Here is an 18,143-nt window from a genome sequence, read left to right as displayed (position 1 = left end):
AAAGATGAAAAAGTTTAATATGATTTGTTGACATGATTTAAATTTATTACCGTAGCTCATATTAAGTGAAACACATATAGAAAAAAATGGATAAATATCGAAACGAAGTGAAGTGACGACATTTGTCATTTAAACTTGTATTTTTATTGTTATGGACGAACGATAGGTTAAGGGGGTATGGGGGGCAACGCTCCCTATGGTACGATTCAAATGTATTTTTAGAATTTCATTACTTGAAGGTTAATATAAATACTGTTGCCCCCCTGTGATATGGTTTAAGGGTATTTTTTGAAATTTCATTACTTGAGGGTTAATATAAATACCCTTTTGTATAACCCTAATTTGTGATATAGTAAAAATCTTCTTCCCTTTTCCCATTGACGTAGATATCAATTGAACCACGTTATATCTGTGTGTTTTTCTTTTCGTTTTCTTTAATTTTCACTATAAATCATTGCATGAAAATCAATAAATACGTTTTTAATTGATTTGAATTGAATATTATTGCATTTAAATTAAATTTGTATTAATATGCATAAATCGTTTAATTAACAAATTATTTTTAGAGCCACCCATATAATATGATTTTGAACAAATAAATTAATTAAATTATAAATATATTAGATTAGAAGGTTAATCAATATGATTTAAATAAAACTTAATTTTTATTATTAAATAAGACGTAATAATTATTAATTACTTATTTAGATTTGTTGAATATAATATGATAGAATATGTATCATATTCCATGGGATAAAAAGTGCATATGTTAAGATATCATTTTCAAAGGGATATTATATCTAATGGGTATAAAATCATAAAATAGTATATGCAATCGGGTATATTGTGTTATACTTATATTTATTTTTTTTAAAATAAAAATAAAATGAAATATATATTAATTTTTAATACACAATATTTGTTTAAATTAAAAATTATATTGTATTCCAATATTTTTTATTAAAAAAATATGAAAATTTTCTTACATTTAACCATACTCATGACTAAAATAATTAAAATTTATAAATAATTTTTTTTATATTATGTGATTGAATATATAAAAATAATCTTATATATATATATATTAAATAATACATGATCGCTCGTTTGTAAGTTTCTCCGTTTTCGTGGATGCATAACAGCTCAGCAATGATGTCGTTCTCCATCTGGCCACCGCTTTCAAACAAAGGTTGGTTGCGGTTCAGAAGATGGATTTGGGCCCTAAATGACTTAATAATTTCCATCTGGGCTTGAAGTCCTTTTGGGCTACCTTTAAACTCGACCACAGCGGCCCAAAATTTCAAAGGCTTTATTTTTCTGTCCAAGACTTTTTTTTTTTTTTTAAATATATGTTTTATTTTCATTTCTTTTGGACTTGTATGGGATTGGGTTCATTGGAAGAAGAAAAAATAAAAGTAATTACATTGAATAAATTTTGAGAATTTTAACTTTTACTTGACATTAAAAATAAAGTAAAATAATTAAAATAAAAATAAAACCAAAAATAAATTAAAAAGTAGGAAAATTAAGCCTTGCTTGCTTACACTTTTCTATTTTTGTTAGAAAACAAAAATTAGGTTTGAAAACATATTTGGACACTATTTTTTCATTTTCAATTTTTAAAAAATTGGGTTTGAAAAACAGGAAAAGTGAAAACATCACTCAAGTGTTTTCAATTTTTTGTTAAAAATATGAAAAATATTTTCTGAAAGGATGAAAACAAGGAAAGAAAAAAGAAATAGAAGACTTAGTGGATGTTTGATAAATCAACTTAATAACTTAAAGTAAGTTAATAATTTAATTTAAATCATTAAATAAATTAAATATATTTAATAAAATAACTTTAAGTAACAAGTAAAAATAATTAATTTATTCTTATCATTTTACCTTTTTATTTTTATTTATTTTAATTGCCTCCGATCTTTTTTGTTATTCTATAACCTTCATTATTACTTGATCATGTTTATCTTAATTATAGTTTATGAGGATAAATATACTCATATGATAATTTAGAACAAATTTTAAATTAATTTTATCAACAACCTTAATATTTAAAATAATAATTAAGTAATAAGTTTTAAATCAACAACTTAATGATGTTTTAAGTTAAGTCAACTTAAGTGTATCTATATATATTAAGAAGTAATTTGGTGCTTATAAATATATTAAAATATTTTATTATACCATTTTAATATAACAAGAAAAATAAAAAATAATAACAAAGAAATGCAATATAATAGTGACAACATATATTATTTCAATATTTTTTATATTCCAAACAAGATTTTCTAATAATTTTGATTTTTAGTCAAAACTGTTTCCAAGAAAAAGGAAAAAAGAAAATAAAATCCATATCTATAAAAAAAAATAAAAAAAATAAAAGGGTTTCCAAACCAAACACAACTTTAATTTTTTATATGAAAATTCATCATTTTATCACTAAAAAATATAAATAAATTAAAACGATAGAAAACATTTGTTTATACTTGAAATGCATCATTTTATCAATAGTAAAATAAAAAATAGCATAAAAATAAAGTAGTAGAAAAAACTAAAAGCAAAAATAGAATCTATTTTTTCTTTGTGATATTTTAATTTTAATTCCACTACTTTGAACTGTATAAATTTTAACATATCTGTCATGATTTAATATCATATTATTCACTAAATTACATGTTAAATAAATATTTAAAATTTTTTTATATTCAATAATAAATTTTTATTTAATATAATTGCGACATTATTAAGAGTTTATACGAAGAATAAATTGATAGAACCCATAATTAAAATTTCATAAAATATTTTAAAACAAAAGTTTGAAATCAAGATGATTCTATCTCGGTATTAGAATTAACAAATTTCAAGCGTGAAACCAGAAATAGTAAAATTTATTCTCATAATAATAATAATAAAGTCAAATTAAACGAATTTTTTTTGCTAAAATTATTGAATTCAAAAGTTAGATTGAAGGCTAATTGGAGGAAAATTACTAAAATAAACAAGGAATTAGGGCCCCTTAAAAAGGAGTCATAAATAAACAATGAGGGAAAATTTTAAATTTATAAAAATAAATAACAAATAAGTAAAAAAATTATCATGATAATAATCTTAAAAAATATTTTTTATCTCTTTAATAATTAAACTTTTTAACAAAAGAGTTATTTTTAAGTATTAAAAAAATTAAAAACATTTTTTAAAATTACTCTCAAATAAGCACTTAATCTCTTGAACAATAATATTGGATCCTCTTCCTATTGTTTCATAGGTCCGTAGTGCTAATAGCATCACTTTCAGATTATTTGAAAATATTGCTTTTAATTATGTGATACCAAAATTAAATAAATGAATATACTTTTTTACTCTATTAGGAAATAAATTATGCTTAAGAAAGAAAATTGAAAAAAAAATAAAAGGAAAAGGAAAAAGAAAAAGAAAAAAAATAAAAATTAAACATATAGAATAATCACACCATTATTCTCTTTTTAATTCCTAATAAATCCCAAAATAAATCGTAATTAGTCTCTTATGAAATAAAATTTTCTTTACTTCCATTAATTGAAATGAGACCAACTTACATTTTTCCTCTTTTTCTCTTCAAAAACTGCAAGGGCATTTAATTGAAAAAAGAAACAAAAATCTCAGGCAAAAAACTGAAAGAAGAGAAGCAAAAATCCCGAGCATAAAACTGAAGACCTTTAATGGCTGCCATTGCCATTGAATAGCTTTAAAGATGCCCACTTGTTTTTCATCATCTTCTACGTTGATTCAATGTGGCCATTGGTATGATGCTAGATTCTGTGTTTTAGGCCTTGGGTATGTGATAATAGTTTATTTTTTTCTGGGAAAAGTGAAGAGTCTTGGCATGTCCTAGTGAAATATAGTAGGGCATATTGCATGAAGGACCAGGCGTCAATGAATTCCTATGTGGGTTTCTTCTCACCTCATCAGTGAAATTCCTCCTGTAATTTTCTTGCAGTCTAGGAAGATAGAAGGCTGGTCAAGTCTGCAATTGTTTTGATATAGATATCAAAGATGGGGTCAATTCACAGGTAACCATTCTGCTAAAAACTTGAATGATCACCGTTTGCATTTGAAGAATTCATATTCTGCTAGCTCTTTGTGTTGTTTATCTGTTTCTATGTTCTCACCACCACAGAGTGAAAGTTGAGACAGGACGTAGGCTAATCCTGTTCGCCATGTGTGGTGCTGTTGTGGGATTCTTTCTGGGGTCTTCAATTTCAAGGCCTTCAACAGTCAAGGTAGCTTCATCCAAAGGGCTGTATGTTTCATTGTACAGATGCATCCTGATTTTAAACAAGCTTTTTTTTTTTTTGTCAGGTTGAGATGCCTAGATTCAGCTTGAATGCTGAGGACGACAGGTATATGAAAATGATTAATGAAGCCTTATTATATACAGGTCTTGGAAGCTTTGGTCTAAGTTCAAGCTTAGGGGATTGTGTCAAGGTAAGCAAATTTACATGTGTAGAAGGTATAGTAGTTAACAATCTGAACTTAGCTTAAAACCACATTGCAGATTCATGAGGTGGCAAATCCACGTGGAGCAGAGTCATTGCCCCCTGGTATCATCGAGCCTTATTCAGATTTTTATCTCCATAGATTGCAGGGAGATCCTAGTGAGGTATGGGGTTTATTCCATTTTTCAGTAGCCTGAACAAATCTTCTCAGCTACCAAACAGATTACCAGAGTCAATGTGATGGGCCTTTTTTTTTTTTTTTTTTGGCTCTTGGATTGTAGGATTTAGTAGTAAAACCCAAGTACCTACTGTCGTTAACTGTTGGATATCCCCAGAAGGACATGGTGAATTCTATAGTCTCCAAGGTCTGTGAATTCTTACAGTTGGTTTCTTTAGTTTGATCTAGTCTTTTTTCATGACCCAATACTTGGTTGCTCTAGTTCTCAGAGAATTTCTCAGTTATATTGTTCCACTATGATGGGAAGGCAAGTGAATGGGACCAGTTTGAATGGTCACGACGAGCCATTCATATCAGTGTGAAAAAACAAACGAAGTGGTAATAAAACCCGAATTTTCTTTGTGATGTTTTCTCCCACAACCATGCCTAAATTCCTCAGTAGTAGATGCCATTTTTACAGGTGGTATGCCAAACGCTTCCTCCATCCTAACATAGTAGCCCAATATGACTACATTTTCATATGGGATGAAGATCTTGATGTTGAGCATTTCAATGCTGAGGAGTGAGTACCATCAAATGTAATATGTTTTGGCTCCCCTGTTTTAAGCATAGGTTGTTTTATCATTTATGTAATATTTTTGTTGTTGTTGTGTTTGGTATTGAAACAGGTATATAAAGCTTATTAGAAAACATGATTTAGAAATATCGCAGCCCGGATTAGACCCAAGCTACTTCGTATGGTCGATGACAAAGAAGAGGGACGATGTTGAAGTCCATAAGTATAACTACACTTTTAACATTTTTGAAGTAGCATTCAATTCCTCTGTGGTTTGAATGGTGTACCAATCAATCACAGTGAGCCACATTACTGCCTCCAGATACCAGGCTTTTTTTCTGCCAAAAAAGAAATTGAAAAATGGGTGATGACTACCTACCATAACGCCCTGCAAGGCTGAACTTTGATTAAATTGATGAAAGGACCAAGTGGTGAACTGTGATTGAAGAGAGTATGAAGCAAAGATTTGTAAACTAAGAGGGACTCCCTCCCACCTCTGGAGTCATCTTTTATGTCTGAGTACGTTTTGGTGATTGCAGGGAAGCAGAGGATAAACCCAACTGGTGTGCTGGCCCCCTTTTGCCACCATGTGCAGCGTATGGTTACGTTAAATATTGTAATAAAATCAAATTATCTACACTGGAAACATGAGGCATTAAAGGTGCTGAGATCCTACTTATGAATTTCCAGGTTTGTTGAGATTATGGCACCAGTCTTCTCAAGAGAAGCATGGCGCTGTGTTTGGCATATGATCCAGGTATTTTTCTGGCGACCCACATCCATGAATCTGATCAAGAATGCAATTTCGTTTAGTTTTAGGTGACAATGAACTTATTCCTCTTCTGAAATGTCACAGAATGATTTAGTTCATGGGTGGGGTCTTGATCTTGCTCTTCAGAGATGTTTGGAGGTATGAACAATGAACAATTACTGCCATGCTTTATACCAGTTGAAACCGAAAATGAAAATTTGTGTGTATGAAAATCTCTAACTCTGATTCTGTAGGTGCCACATGAAAGGATAGGTGTAGTTGATGCACAATGGATTAAACACAAAGCCGTACCTTCTCTAGGAAACCAGGTAAAAACACTTCTAATTCAGCAACATATTCACAAGGAAATGCTATTCAGCAACACATTCACAAGGAAATGCTATGTACATGAAGAAAAAAGAGTTGTCAAATGTTTATTGTGGGCATTCATATTGTCTTTTTCCGAAGAGGGGTCATGATAGACGTCTTTGTGTGGCAGGGACAAGCCGGTGATGGAAGGCAACCATGGGAAGGGGTAAAAGGCTGAGCTTTTCTTTGTTCTCAAATCATTCTCTTCTTAATTGTCTAAGAAATGAAATCTTGGAGAGTCTGTGAGAGCTGCATGACTGAAAGCCAGCTAAGGAAGATAATCATCTGTTCAAAACCTTAAATTACTAACTCGCATCACAGCTAAGGAAGATGGCATTAGGACTTCAAATTTCCGTTTCTTTTCCTCTTTCTATAGCACTCAGAAACCAAATGGAGAACTGAAATCTGGTTCTACAATTGTAGGTACGTGCAAGGTGCAACAATGAATGGAGAGAATTTGAAAGGCGGATGGACAGAGCAGAAAAGGAGTATTTCCATTCCATCTCAATCTCATCTTGAGTCCCAAGGAGCCATGAAGTCGGTATTTCTCCTGATTCACATTGAAACCTGCCATTGGATCCAGGTCTCTGCCTATCGAGCTTTTGGGGATTATTGAGAGACACACTGAGGGATATTGTTTGGTGATCCAGAGCTGTTACTAACATCATCATATAAATAAAGTCTTGATCTAAGTTTAGCACATAGAATCATAAGAAACCGAGCAAAAGATTAAGTCGATAGAATCATAAGATATTGAATACAGCCATCATTATTTAGTATCCAGTGGAGACATCAACACCAAGACCAGCAATTGATACACTGAAAATCAGTGAATGCATAGGACACCCATCAAAGGACTTTCTTTGGCAGGTGGTTCGTTTCTCAGGTTTCTTTCACAGATACATTCTACTGTAATATGGCACTTGCATGTTGACCTAGTCAAAGGCCTCCTGTAGTTTTTTGGGTAGCTCTAGTTCAGGCTCATATTCGCCAAGTGGCAAAAAGTAGCGATCAACCATGTCTTCGGACACGTCTTCCAACCTTGGTGGGTTCCACTGCATAATTCAGATCATGAAAATAACTAATCCATGTGGTCACCTTACAATCAATGGTAAGAAGAAACTAAGTTATTCATACCTTTGGTGCAAAGTTTCTGTCCACTAATCGTGCCCGAACACCCTAATAAATTGCAGAATAAGACAACTCAAAAAGACAACAATTTCCAACAGAAGAAGATTGCATTGCTCATACCTCATAGAAATCACTTGAGATCTGGCGAGAAATTGCATGAACTGAGATCCGGTACTCACGGATCAAGCATTCTTCAAGAGTCTGGGATCTACTTTCTCTTATCTAGATTAGTAGTTAACCAATCCTTAAGTCATAAGAAATTTCCAAATCCTTTGACCATAAAGAATCTCTGGTAACACAGTATTTTAGAGAAGATAAACAAGTCAGATAAACTCACCGATCTTAAGGCAATCTTCAAGCTCAAAGGTGAAGCTTGTCTTAGTTTCTTTAGTGTTGAAATACACCATGGATCATTTGATCCAGTTGCTTCACTTTCCTGAGAAAGTTTAGTTATTGGGAAGCATAATTCAAATATATCTCATTAGGTAATCTTCAAGTAGCAATATTCTCCACAAACAGGACATCAATAAAACCCTTGTTCTCTAAAAAAGTATCAAAATCGTTTCAGCACATATTTGCAGAAGGAAAAATGTAACTTCTACACCCGCATTTTCATCCATTTAAGCAATACATTTTTAGCCATTTTCAATGGTTAGCGGCATAAATTTGGTACTATCTTTGGATTTCCAACATGAGCAGTTAGATGAAATATTGGCATGGAGTCCTTACTGGTAGTTAGCAGGTTTGCCTTCTTTGAAAACCTTCATTTAACTATCATGATTAGTATGCTTTAGGAGATAAATAGGAAGATCATCGACAAATAGTTATGAACTGTCATTTGCAGAATCATGTCTGAGTGGTTGTGCGGTGCATTTATAAATTTCCTCTCCAATCTTTCTACGATTCAAGTAATTTTAGAGTGGTCATATCATCCCTCCTGGAAGTGTTTTTTGTTTGATGCTTCTCAAGGATAAAGCCTTCAATTTAGACTATTTATGATATCATTTGGCAATCCAAGCCCCTTGGTTGGAGGCACATTCCATAAAGAGGATGGAAGAACATCAAGTGTTTCTGGTCCTTCGAATAAGCACAGTTCTTTAAATGGGAGACTGTGGCACATCATACCACCTCCACATTAACCATATTGAATCTGTAACTAGCCTTACCTTTGATTCAATATATTAATTTATTATTGAAAGAGAAAAATGTAAAAAAAAACGAAGATCTTACCAAAGCATTGACAATTTCCTCAACTGTGTCATGGCCAAAACATTTATCTAGCATCTCAATCCTGAACAAGTTATTAAAGAGAGAGAGAGATAGAGGGGGGGAGGGGGAAGAAGAAGAAGAAGAAGATTATTTGTTAAGAATACTATCCAAAGGAAGGAAGTTCCACTATATATTAGAAGTTATCAGCACACATCTATTTGCCTAAAAGGTGTTTCAAAGAGATAATGCCCATGAGACTCACAGAACTTGATACTATCTATAGAATCTTCTTCATATGCTTCCATTCTATTTTAGATTTTCTTACTGTAGTTAATATATATATATATATATATATATATATATATATATATAAGGCTTATTCCTCATTTAAAATTCAAAATTATGCCACAATTCATGAAACCCAAATTCCCAAACTCTAAGAAGCCTCAAAACAGAAGGAATAAATTAATTATAAATATGTTATGTGTTACACTAAAGAATAATAAAAAACATACCTACAAAGAACACTTCTCTCATCTGGATATGCAACATCACTAAATTTTGCTAGAACAGCTTCTATGACAGAAGGATCATCTGAAAGCAATGTCTTAAGTTGCTCTTCGATCAGAGGAATCTTCTGGTAACACAAAACCAATGTTATCGTGGCAAAAAGAACTGTCACAAGATAATGATAAAAGAAAAGGGTGGAAGGAAACAAACTGCACTCAGTGAATAGTGAGTAGCAAGCCCACAAGCAACCATTTCTGCTCCACTAAGTGTGGCTCCAGTTAGACCCATATACTCCCCTGTACACAAAACAAAATTGGCCAGCACCATATCTATAAAGCAATGTCTATTAATAGGGAACATGGAGTGCAGCAACCATCAGATCTAGCTAGCAAGATGAATAGTATGCAGAAATAATAATTATTTCCATTTTGGAGTTTATAACAGAAAAATAAAAATTTTAAACATCAAAATGTAGAACAAATACCAACTTGCTGGAAAACAAATATTCTGTATATGAGAAACAAAAATGAATTCCACTAGGGCCTACCTAAGTAACCAGGTAAATGTGACAGGAAATATGAAGCCCCACCATCAGGATGGAAACCAATTAGAGCTTCAGGAGTCCCAAAAACCTGCAATTGTCCTCAATATAAAAAGAAGAAGAAAAAGAACTTTGCAGTTAGGAATATAAAGAATGAGGTGAAGTTCCAAAATATAAAATCAAGCAAGCAAAATAAGGGCAATATTGGAACAAAACTTGTTAAACTACCACTTGCGTCAAAAACTTTGTAGGATGAGGTAATTTAACATGATATAAGAGCTTTGGTTCTATGAGGTCTTAGGTGCACGTCTCTATTTGCTTACTTCCTCCATTTGTTGAACCTACATGCAAAAGGAGGTCACATACGAGGTAGGGTGTTAAGCATTATTGGACCTAATAGACATTGTTGACTCATCGCTACAAGCCAAGATTTTAGGTAACTGGTGGTTTAGTATGTGTCAAATGGTCAACTTGTTAAACTTTTGTTCCCTATTTACTGAACTCACGTGTGAGAGAAGGTTGCATGTGGCTTCTAAAGACCATGAGATTGCATACACAATGTAGTAAGTGGTCAAGTGATCTAGATTACAATAAGATATGCGTGAACATTAATTTTGAAACGATTCCTTTGGTTCTTCTTTCCTAAGGAAGTGAAGTGCTTATCCATTTTAGAGCCACAAGCAGAGTTAGAGCCCATTTGGGAATGATTCTACTTCAAGCAATTTTAGTTTGTAGTGCTTTTTGTTGGTATATTAGGTCATGTAGTCTAAAATTGACAATTTTGTTCCCATTCATTTTGGCATAGGATCTTTCTAGATGTGTCTTACTCTCCAAGACTCAAGGTTGTTGGTTGATCAACAAGGGATGACATAGGTAAGTTTGGAAAGGTCCAGGAAAAGGAAAATTAGAATTGGTATGGCATGGGATGCACCAAGTTTTTAAAACTATGCAAAATCGATTTTTAAAATTGTTTTAGAAACTGAATGAGCACTCAAGCGCTCCAAGGGTGCTCAAGTGTTTGCAACTGAGTTTTCTAGGTTTCCAAAGATCCATCTTCGAATATTTTTGAAGGTTTATTTTTGGGATTCTTCTAGAATCAGTCCACTAGGTCATTGGATCTATATATACCTCTCCTAAATAGGTTTTTGAGTTTGATGCAAATGTTTAGAAAAATCTTAGTTTCTTTCCCATTCCCAAAGCTCTCAAAGAAGGTTGTTGTACTTTTGTTGGGTTGTGAAGGAGATCTACATCCACTCGAGCGTTGAGAAGAGATCCACTGGGAGCAAATGAAGTGCTAGAGAATAAGTCTTAAGGTAGCTTCTGCTAGGTAAATCTGTGCATTGCATTCTCATATTGTGGATTGTAGATTTGAGGTCTCTGATCTCGTGGTTTTTTTTATCTTCACACATTATGTGTAGGTTTTCCATGTAAAAAATCTTTTGTCTTGTGTGTTGTTTTTTAATCTTTGTTTTTTTAATATATAGATAAATTTTTGCCCCCATTTGGACTTGAACCTAGAACCTCCCACAAACCCTCCCCATCCCTTTACCACTCGAGCCAAGCCTTAAGGCCTTGTTTTTTAATCTTCCCTATATTCTCAACAGAATTAATCAAATTAAAAGGAAACAATTTTTGGGCTATTAAGAGTAAAAATTGTTATTCAACCCCTCTAGGTGTTACCCTACTAGATTATTGATTTTTCACTTTTGTTGGTAGAGCACTTTTATTAGAAACACTTTTAAGGAGAATCACTTAATACTTGGATATAAACTAAAAAAGTGTTTTGATAATATTTTTGGTAATATATTATAAAACAAAAAAGGTGATTCTTGGAAGAATTACTCACCAAATGATTGCCCAAGAATTGATTCTCTAGATTTTTAGAAGTAGTTTTCAAAAGTCTTCCAAACACCTAAATTCACTCCCAAATGGGTTGTTAATTCAAAAAATAAGATTCCTTTGCAACCACTGTTTAACTCTATTATTGTTTTATTTCTTTCAGTTAAAACAAAACTCGTTGAAAGAAAAGAAAAGAAAAAAGTAAATACAAAGATGATGAAATCTCCACAAGAATAAGAGTGACATGCAAAGTCAGTTCAAAAAATTAGATCCCTTGCAACTATTGTTTACCTTTATTATTCATTTACTTCTTCCAATGAAAACATAACTTGTCGAGAGAAAAGGAAAAAAAAGAAAAGATTAAATACAAGGAAGAGTTGAAAATTTCCACAAGAAAAGAATTACAAGAAAGAAAAAACACCTTCGCATAAGAAAGGAAGAAAATAAAATCAAAGTATATGGAGAACATTCAGGCCCTGTTTGGAAACTATTTTTTAAAACAATCTTTTGTTCTCTATGATAAAAAATAAAAAAGAAACTGCATTTGGCAATTAGAAAACAAAAAACAATTTTCGGTTCTATTTGCAAAGTGTTTTCAAAAACAATTCTAAAAAACAATTTTTGAAAGTAGTTTTCGAAAACTGTTCTTTGAGGTTTTGTAGGACAAAAGTCTATTTGAAAACTTAAATATTTTTAACTTGTTTTTTGTATTTGTAAATATGCTTTACTAATATCTTTTATTTGTAGTACTTTATTTTTAATTATTCTCCATATTTATATAATTATTTTTTAAAACAATCCTTCAAAAACAAGTGAAAACAATTAAAAGATATTCTTTGGAAAAATCATGTTTTCTTTTTTAAGAGTTGTTTCAAAAAATATTTCCCAAACAGAGGAAATGAAAGGAAAGAAAAATTGAAGGGGGGAAAAAGTTTAAATTCAACAAGTCTTTTAAATATGTTTCTTCAAATTTCTCTCTCTTTTTCCTCTTCTAAATCAAGAATGAAAATTTTGAAAATGTCTAAGTTTGTAGACAATATTTGATTTTCCTTCTCATTTCCACAGAAACCAAATAAAAGATTTTGAATTCCTTCCTACTTTTTCTTCCTTTTCCTAATACTTTCCTAGATCCAAATAAAGCAAAGGCTTAAAGAAGCATTTTCTATCAGGTGACACAATTTCACACTGGAAGAGGAATGACAAGCAATGGAAATGTGTGTTTATATGCCACACTATTAAGCAGAAAACTGGGACTGAAGATTCTGGCAAGGGGCCTAAAACCATAATGCTGACCTCCACCCACAAATGGTTTTCCTATCTCATATCCTGGCTTTACTACCACCACTCCTTTCCCACCAACTGTTGTTTACCATCCATATTATAACAACCTATTACAGTCCAAATTCATATTGGTAGAGGCAAGATATTTACAGTTTCCCCCGTTACCTGGTGTAAGAACATCCTAAACTAGGGGTGGAAATGCTATTATGTAACAGGTTTATGAATTTCTAGGTGAATTGCATGAAGATATGATTGAAGAAAATTCAAGTTGTAGAATTTAAGGGAATAAGCTCAGAGAGACGCCAAGTATTTTGCATGATATGGGCATTTTTGCAACTGGTAGGCTCAGATCAATAATGGTCGTTAGCCGTGTTTTTCTATTGCAAGTTCCACTAGGTTTTCCCTTTCATGGTCATCCAGGAGCTATTTTTTGTGTTTTCCTGTGCAAGTGTGTGTTTGAAAGCATGGATTCAATTCTTAGACTCAAATGGGCAATGGGTAAATGGCAAAATTTAATATCAGGAATTGGTTTGGGCATAGATTCAAGCAAACCATGTACATTTTGAGGGTCTTAGTTCAAGTCAAACAGTTCATCTTTCCACTTTGTCTGATTTGTAATATGTCTTCCTTTGCAATTTACAATTAACCAATGTCCTCCACTCCACTTGATCATCAGCTATGATCAGGCTAGGACAAATTGATGATACAATGTATAACTGGAATGGGATACTATTTGTTTTTCAAATTTAGGAAATCCACATGAGAACTTCTCCATCAATGAGTGTCCATGAGTTTGAAGTGTTTCCAGGCTATAGCATCTAGTGAAATACAGAGGCCATATATATAGCTATATGGTAAGGGTATGAGAAGAACGAGAAATTCTGGTGGATCTCAGACTCTTAAGTCCATTCAAAGGATGATCCCATTTGTGAATCTCCAAGATATCCCTCTATCTCTAAGATTTATTGTTCTCAATCCATTCCTCTAATATTGACCTATAAATGTAATATAAAATGTTAACAGCCAAACTGTTTAAAAGGTTTTTTATTTTATTAAATCCCACTTTGAACTTTTATTTATTATCATGCAAATTAATCCTTTAATTAACATAAGAGTTATATGATACATAGAATAAGCATCAAAACCTATCAAAGAAAAAAAAAATGTAGACTAAGCATTAAAGTTGACACTTCAAAGGTAAAGAAACAATAATACCACATTTACATACAGTTCTATCAGTTGCAACGCAAAATGTCCCGAGGACTGATATCCCTGCACCAGCTCCCATTGTCACGCCATCTATTAAAGCCACCTAAATGGAAGCCAACAGAAAAAGGGAAAATATGATATAGGAATACATGTCAAAGATTTGTACCCACCTAGACAGCCTTTATTCTCAACATGACATATGATTTGGTCCTCTCCTATCATGATTCATATTCTACAAATTCCGCATGAAGCAACTGCTTGTTTCAATGCTACTTGTTCACTTAGTTCTTAATTTGAATTCAACAGGATCCATTAACAAAGCTCCAACAAACTAGTTAGTGCAACTTAATATTAGGCCTAGACAGTTCAGGTAAATATCAAAATGCATCATTGTTACACTTGCTAGTTCTAAATGGAATTACACTTTTAAGCCAAAATTGGATGGATAACAAAATTCAACATAATAGCACCCATATTTTTCCAAGGTATCCATATTCTAAGAATCTAGTGTATATTCTAAGTTTCAATGCTTGAGAAAAGTATAGAAGACTTACATGTGGCTTCATATATGTGTGTATGAGGTACATCAAACCATAAAATGTCCTGAAACAATCTTTACAATCTTCCAACCTCCCTGAATACAGTAAACTAAAATTTAGAAGAGTTTTAGCACTTAGCAACAAGCACCATGTAAATATTGAACCTAACCTATAAAAAAAAAAAAAAAAGCATGTAATCTGCAAGATTGACCCATGAAGCACTCCTAATGAGAATCCATCGTAGAAAGCTTATAAATTTTTCATACATCATACCAATGTTGCTTTTTCTAGGATTCATAACATGAGCTCACATAGATGGGCTATATCATGCATTATTTCCATAATCAGATTCCAAAACCGATATTGTGTTCTCATTTATTCATTAATCCGTATATTTTTTTGTCATACAACCAACTCTGGATCAAAACAAAAACCAATCCCCACCTTCATCCATAAATTGGTAAAGACAGACAACATCTCCACCGGCAGAAAATGCCTTGCCACTGCCCTGCAAAGGCTCAAGGCAAGGGTTAAAGGTTCAAGTGTTACCCCAAGATGTTCAAAAAGCCTTGTGAACCAAAATGATCAATTAGAAGGAATGTGAAGCTTACTTTTATTACTACGAAACCAAAATGGGGATCTTTTTCCCAGGACTCATACAGTTCGATAAGCCTAACCCCCTGACAACATTAGAAAATCTCAGTACATAGTTGATAGTTTCCTACTATGTGGTTTTCAATTAATAAGACATCTGCAAGTAAAATTTCTTTTGCCAATGGGGACATGACTCAAATCTGAGAATATAAACTAATAAAAAAAAGGACCAGAAATCAAAATTGGTTTCTTAATGAGTATTAGCAGAAAACCCAAAACAACTAGAAATCTACAAATCAAATTGAAGTGCTCTTCATTTAGAAAATAAATAAATACAGGCCCGAAATGAACAATTATGTGATCCAGTTAAGGCAGAATCGCTGTCTTTAAACCCTATTTTCTCAAAAACCCAAAACTCTTTAAGCATTTTCCAAATGATAAATACAGACACCCAGAAACCAAAATGATAAATACAGGTCAAAGAACATCACACCATGGGAGTCACCACAGCATTTAGAACATGGGGTCTATTGAGAGTCACAATTCTGGAACTTGCTTTTCCTTCAACCAATACCTGAAAACACCAACCTACACCCATTACTTCCAATCCATTAGAAAAGGAAAAGTAAGAAAAATTCACAACAGAACTCACTGTGTCATCGCAAAGGCTATTGGAATTAGAATCACTGCTGTGAGGAAAAAGGGTTCTTCTGTAATGAGAGAGACGATTCAAGGCTTTGAACCTTTCCATTCTTTTTGCTCTTGAAATGCTATGAATATTATTCAGACAAAGCCTTGTATGTAAGTGGTTGTGGGTTTTACAAAGTCGAGCTGATATCGGAGATTCTTGGAGATTCTGATGAGCAGTTTTCTCTGCTGTTATTGTAGATGACTGGAAGTCTGGACGGTGGTGGACCTGGTGGTTGGCACTTGGCACTTGACTGCCACTGCCGTACTTACCGACCACATGTGATCAATGCTTTGATTATTGCCATACCGGGTATAGCAATGAATTGTGATTCTCATTATTTTCATAGTGGAAGTTTTTTTACCAGTAAAGGCATTTTTTTTCAAAAATTCGTTGTCTTTATTTTTATTTTTTTTCTTATTCTCATTCCCACCTGACAATGATGAATAGGTATAAGAATTTTTCATGCCCACCCCACTTCAACCCGTTTTTTTTTTTTTTTTAATTAATTTAAAATTTTTTAATTATATTAAAAATAAATATATTTTATAAATAAATAAAATATTATAATTTTTTAACTTATTTTACTAAAATTTTGTTTTTATTATTTTATAATATTAAAAATGAGAAAATTTTAAAAATTATATTAAATTATCTTTTAAAATCAATTATATACATAATCAAGTTGGAATAAGGGTATAATTGAACTTGTCCTAAATCATTTCTTAGTTTCAAAAAAATTCTTAAACCATTTGTTTTAATTTCAAACTTGTCCCATTCGAGGTGGTATGAGGTCACATGTAATAAAAAAACCCGTTTCATTATCATTTCTCATTTTAGAGGATACTTTGATTCTATAGCTATTCTTTTGCATATTACAATAAACTTTTTTCATTCATCTTTATTAGAGATGCAATTTGGATGGATTGATAGGAGCTAACCCACATCTAATATAATATTTGAGTGGGTTGGGATAATTATTTTCAATAATTAAATTAAGTTATTTGAACTTGACCTCAATTTTAGTTGACAATATTTATTTATTTTGTAGATTTTTAAGAAAAATATTAAATTATATTACATCACATATTTTTTTCATTTTATAAAAAGACATACAAATTTAATTTTACTTTTCTATTGCTAACTTAAAATTTTGTCCTATTTATTATTAAAATTTTCATATATTTTTTTTAAAATATATTATAAATAAATTTTAAATTATGCAATTTGACTAACCTAAACTTAACCTGATCAACTCATGCTTAATATGAATTTAGAAAAATAAGGTTATATTAAACTTGAACTAAGTGCCTAGGGTTCAACATTAAATTAGGTTAGACTCGAGTTGATTGTTTGAGTTACCCATCAATTCAATCAACCCGTTTACGTTGCAATTCTAATTTTTATAATATAAATAGATAGACAAGGAATAACATCCATCATTTTTATTATTTCCATAAAAAAAGTCATGATTAAAATTTACTAAATTTGATTATAACTTCTAAAATGATGCATGCAATGATTTTTGTTATGGCAAACAAATCATGGACCTAGTTGCATTTGATACAACTTTTTCCTTCAATGACAATTAAGAAACCATATTATCATAAAGAAAGATACAAAAACCATGAATTTTGTGACAATCATCAAGGTTGAAAGCTTAATCAATGTGAATATAGGTAGATAAAGATAGAAAGGAACATAAGTAAAGAGGACCATGAGAAAGATAATCATGCAAGTATTAAAGAATTCCCTTAACCGGTCGCCAATGAGCCATAATGGGGTGTTGCATAAATGGGCGTGCCTTCTTAACAACAAAGCAAAGCTTAGGTTTTGTCGTAGTCACCCACTAAAAAAGCACTAATAGTGCTTTGGTTCAAAGTAAGATCATCCAACAATGTGTCATCAAACTTACACAGGGGCTTGCCTATAGTACTAAGAGTACAAGTAGCCTTGACATCAAGAGCTCATTTGGTAGTACTTTTTAAAAGTGTTTATAACTCTAAACACTTAAAACTGTTTTTAAAGTATAAAAAAAAAAAAAAAAAGTATTATGGCAATATTTTGAAAAGTACTTTTGAAAATTTAGAAAAACACTTTAAAAATTTTCATATGTTTCTAAAATACTATTTTCCACTATCCTCTATTTACTTCTCACTCTCCTCTTCATCTTTCACTTCTCTTTCATAAAAATCATTTTTTTTAGTTTTTTTAGCAATATAAATGCTTATATATTTTTTTGTAGTAAAAGTTTTTGATTTATTATAATATTT

General features: G+C 31.7%; 2 protein-coding genes across 2 annotated transcripts; one reads left to right on the top strand and one right to left on the bottom strand.

Annotated features, from left to right (window-relative positions):
* The first annotated feature begins 3,811 nt into the window (after positions 1-3,811).
* On the top strand, positions 3,812-7,046 carry LOC100264208 (uncharacterized). Its single transcript, XM_010648229.3, has 14 exons — positions 3,812-4,049; positions 4,157-4,259; positions 4,339-4,464; positions 4,535-4,639; positions 4,757-4,840; positions 4,916-5,031; positions 5,114-5,215; positions 5,322-5,432; positions 5,749-5,805; positions 5,900-5,966; positions 6,066-6,119; positions 6,215-6,289; positions 6,460-6,495; positions 6,753-7,046. The coding sequence occupies exons 1-14, from the start codon at positions 4,033-4,035 to the stop codon at positions 6,846-6,848; spliced, it is 1,149 nt and encodes a 382-aa protein (XP_010646531.3). The 5' UTR covers positions 3,812-4,032; the 3' UTR covers positions 6,849-7,046.
* Positions 7,040-16,185, bottom strand: LOC100254599 (3-hydroxyisobutyryl-CoA hydrolase-like protein 1, mitochondrial). The gene is made up of 14 exons (XM_002266098.5): positions 15,835-16,185; positions 15,676-15,756; positions 15,200-15,268; positions 15,033-15,096; positions 14,604-14,683; positions 14,069-14,152; positions 9,727-9,811; positions 9,390-9,475; positions 9,185-9,306; positions 8,691-8,751; positions 7,798-7,896; positions 7,581-7,682; positions 7,467-7,508; positions 7,040-7,384 (listed from the first exon to the last, which is right to left on the bottom strand). Exons 1-14 carry the CDS (start codon positions 15,931-15,933, stop codon positions 7,265-7,267), a joined length of 1,194 nt encoding a protein of 397 aa, XP_002266134.3. The 5' UTR covers positions 15,934-16,185; the 3' UTR covers positions 7,040-7,264.
* Positions 16,186-18,143: the final 1,958 nt, after the last annotated feature.

The sequence above is a fragment of the Vitis vinifera genome, chromosome 2 (assembly GCF_030704535.1).
Source record: "Vitis vinifera cultivar Pinot Noir 40024 chromosome 2, ASM3070453v1".
In the NCBI taxonomy this organism is placed as follows: Eukaryota; Viridiplantae; Streptophyta; class Magnoliopsida; order Vitales; family Vitaceae; genus Vitis; species Vitis vinifera.
This window is presented reverse-complemented; position numbering and strand designations above follow the sequence as displayed.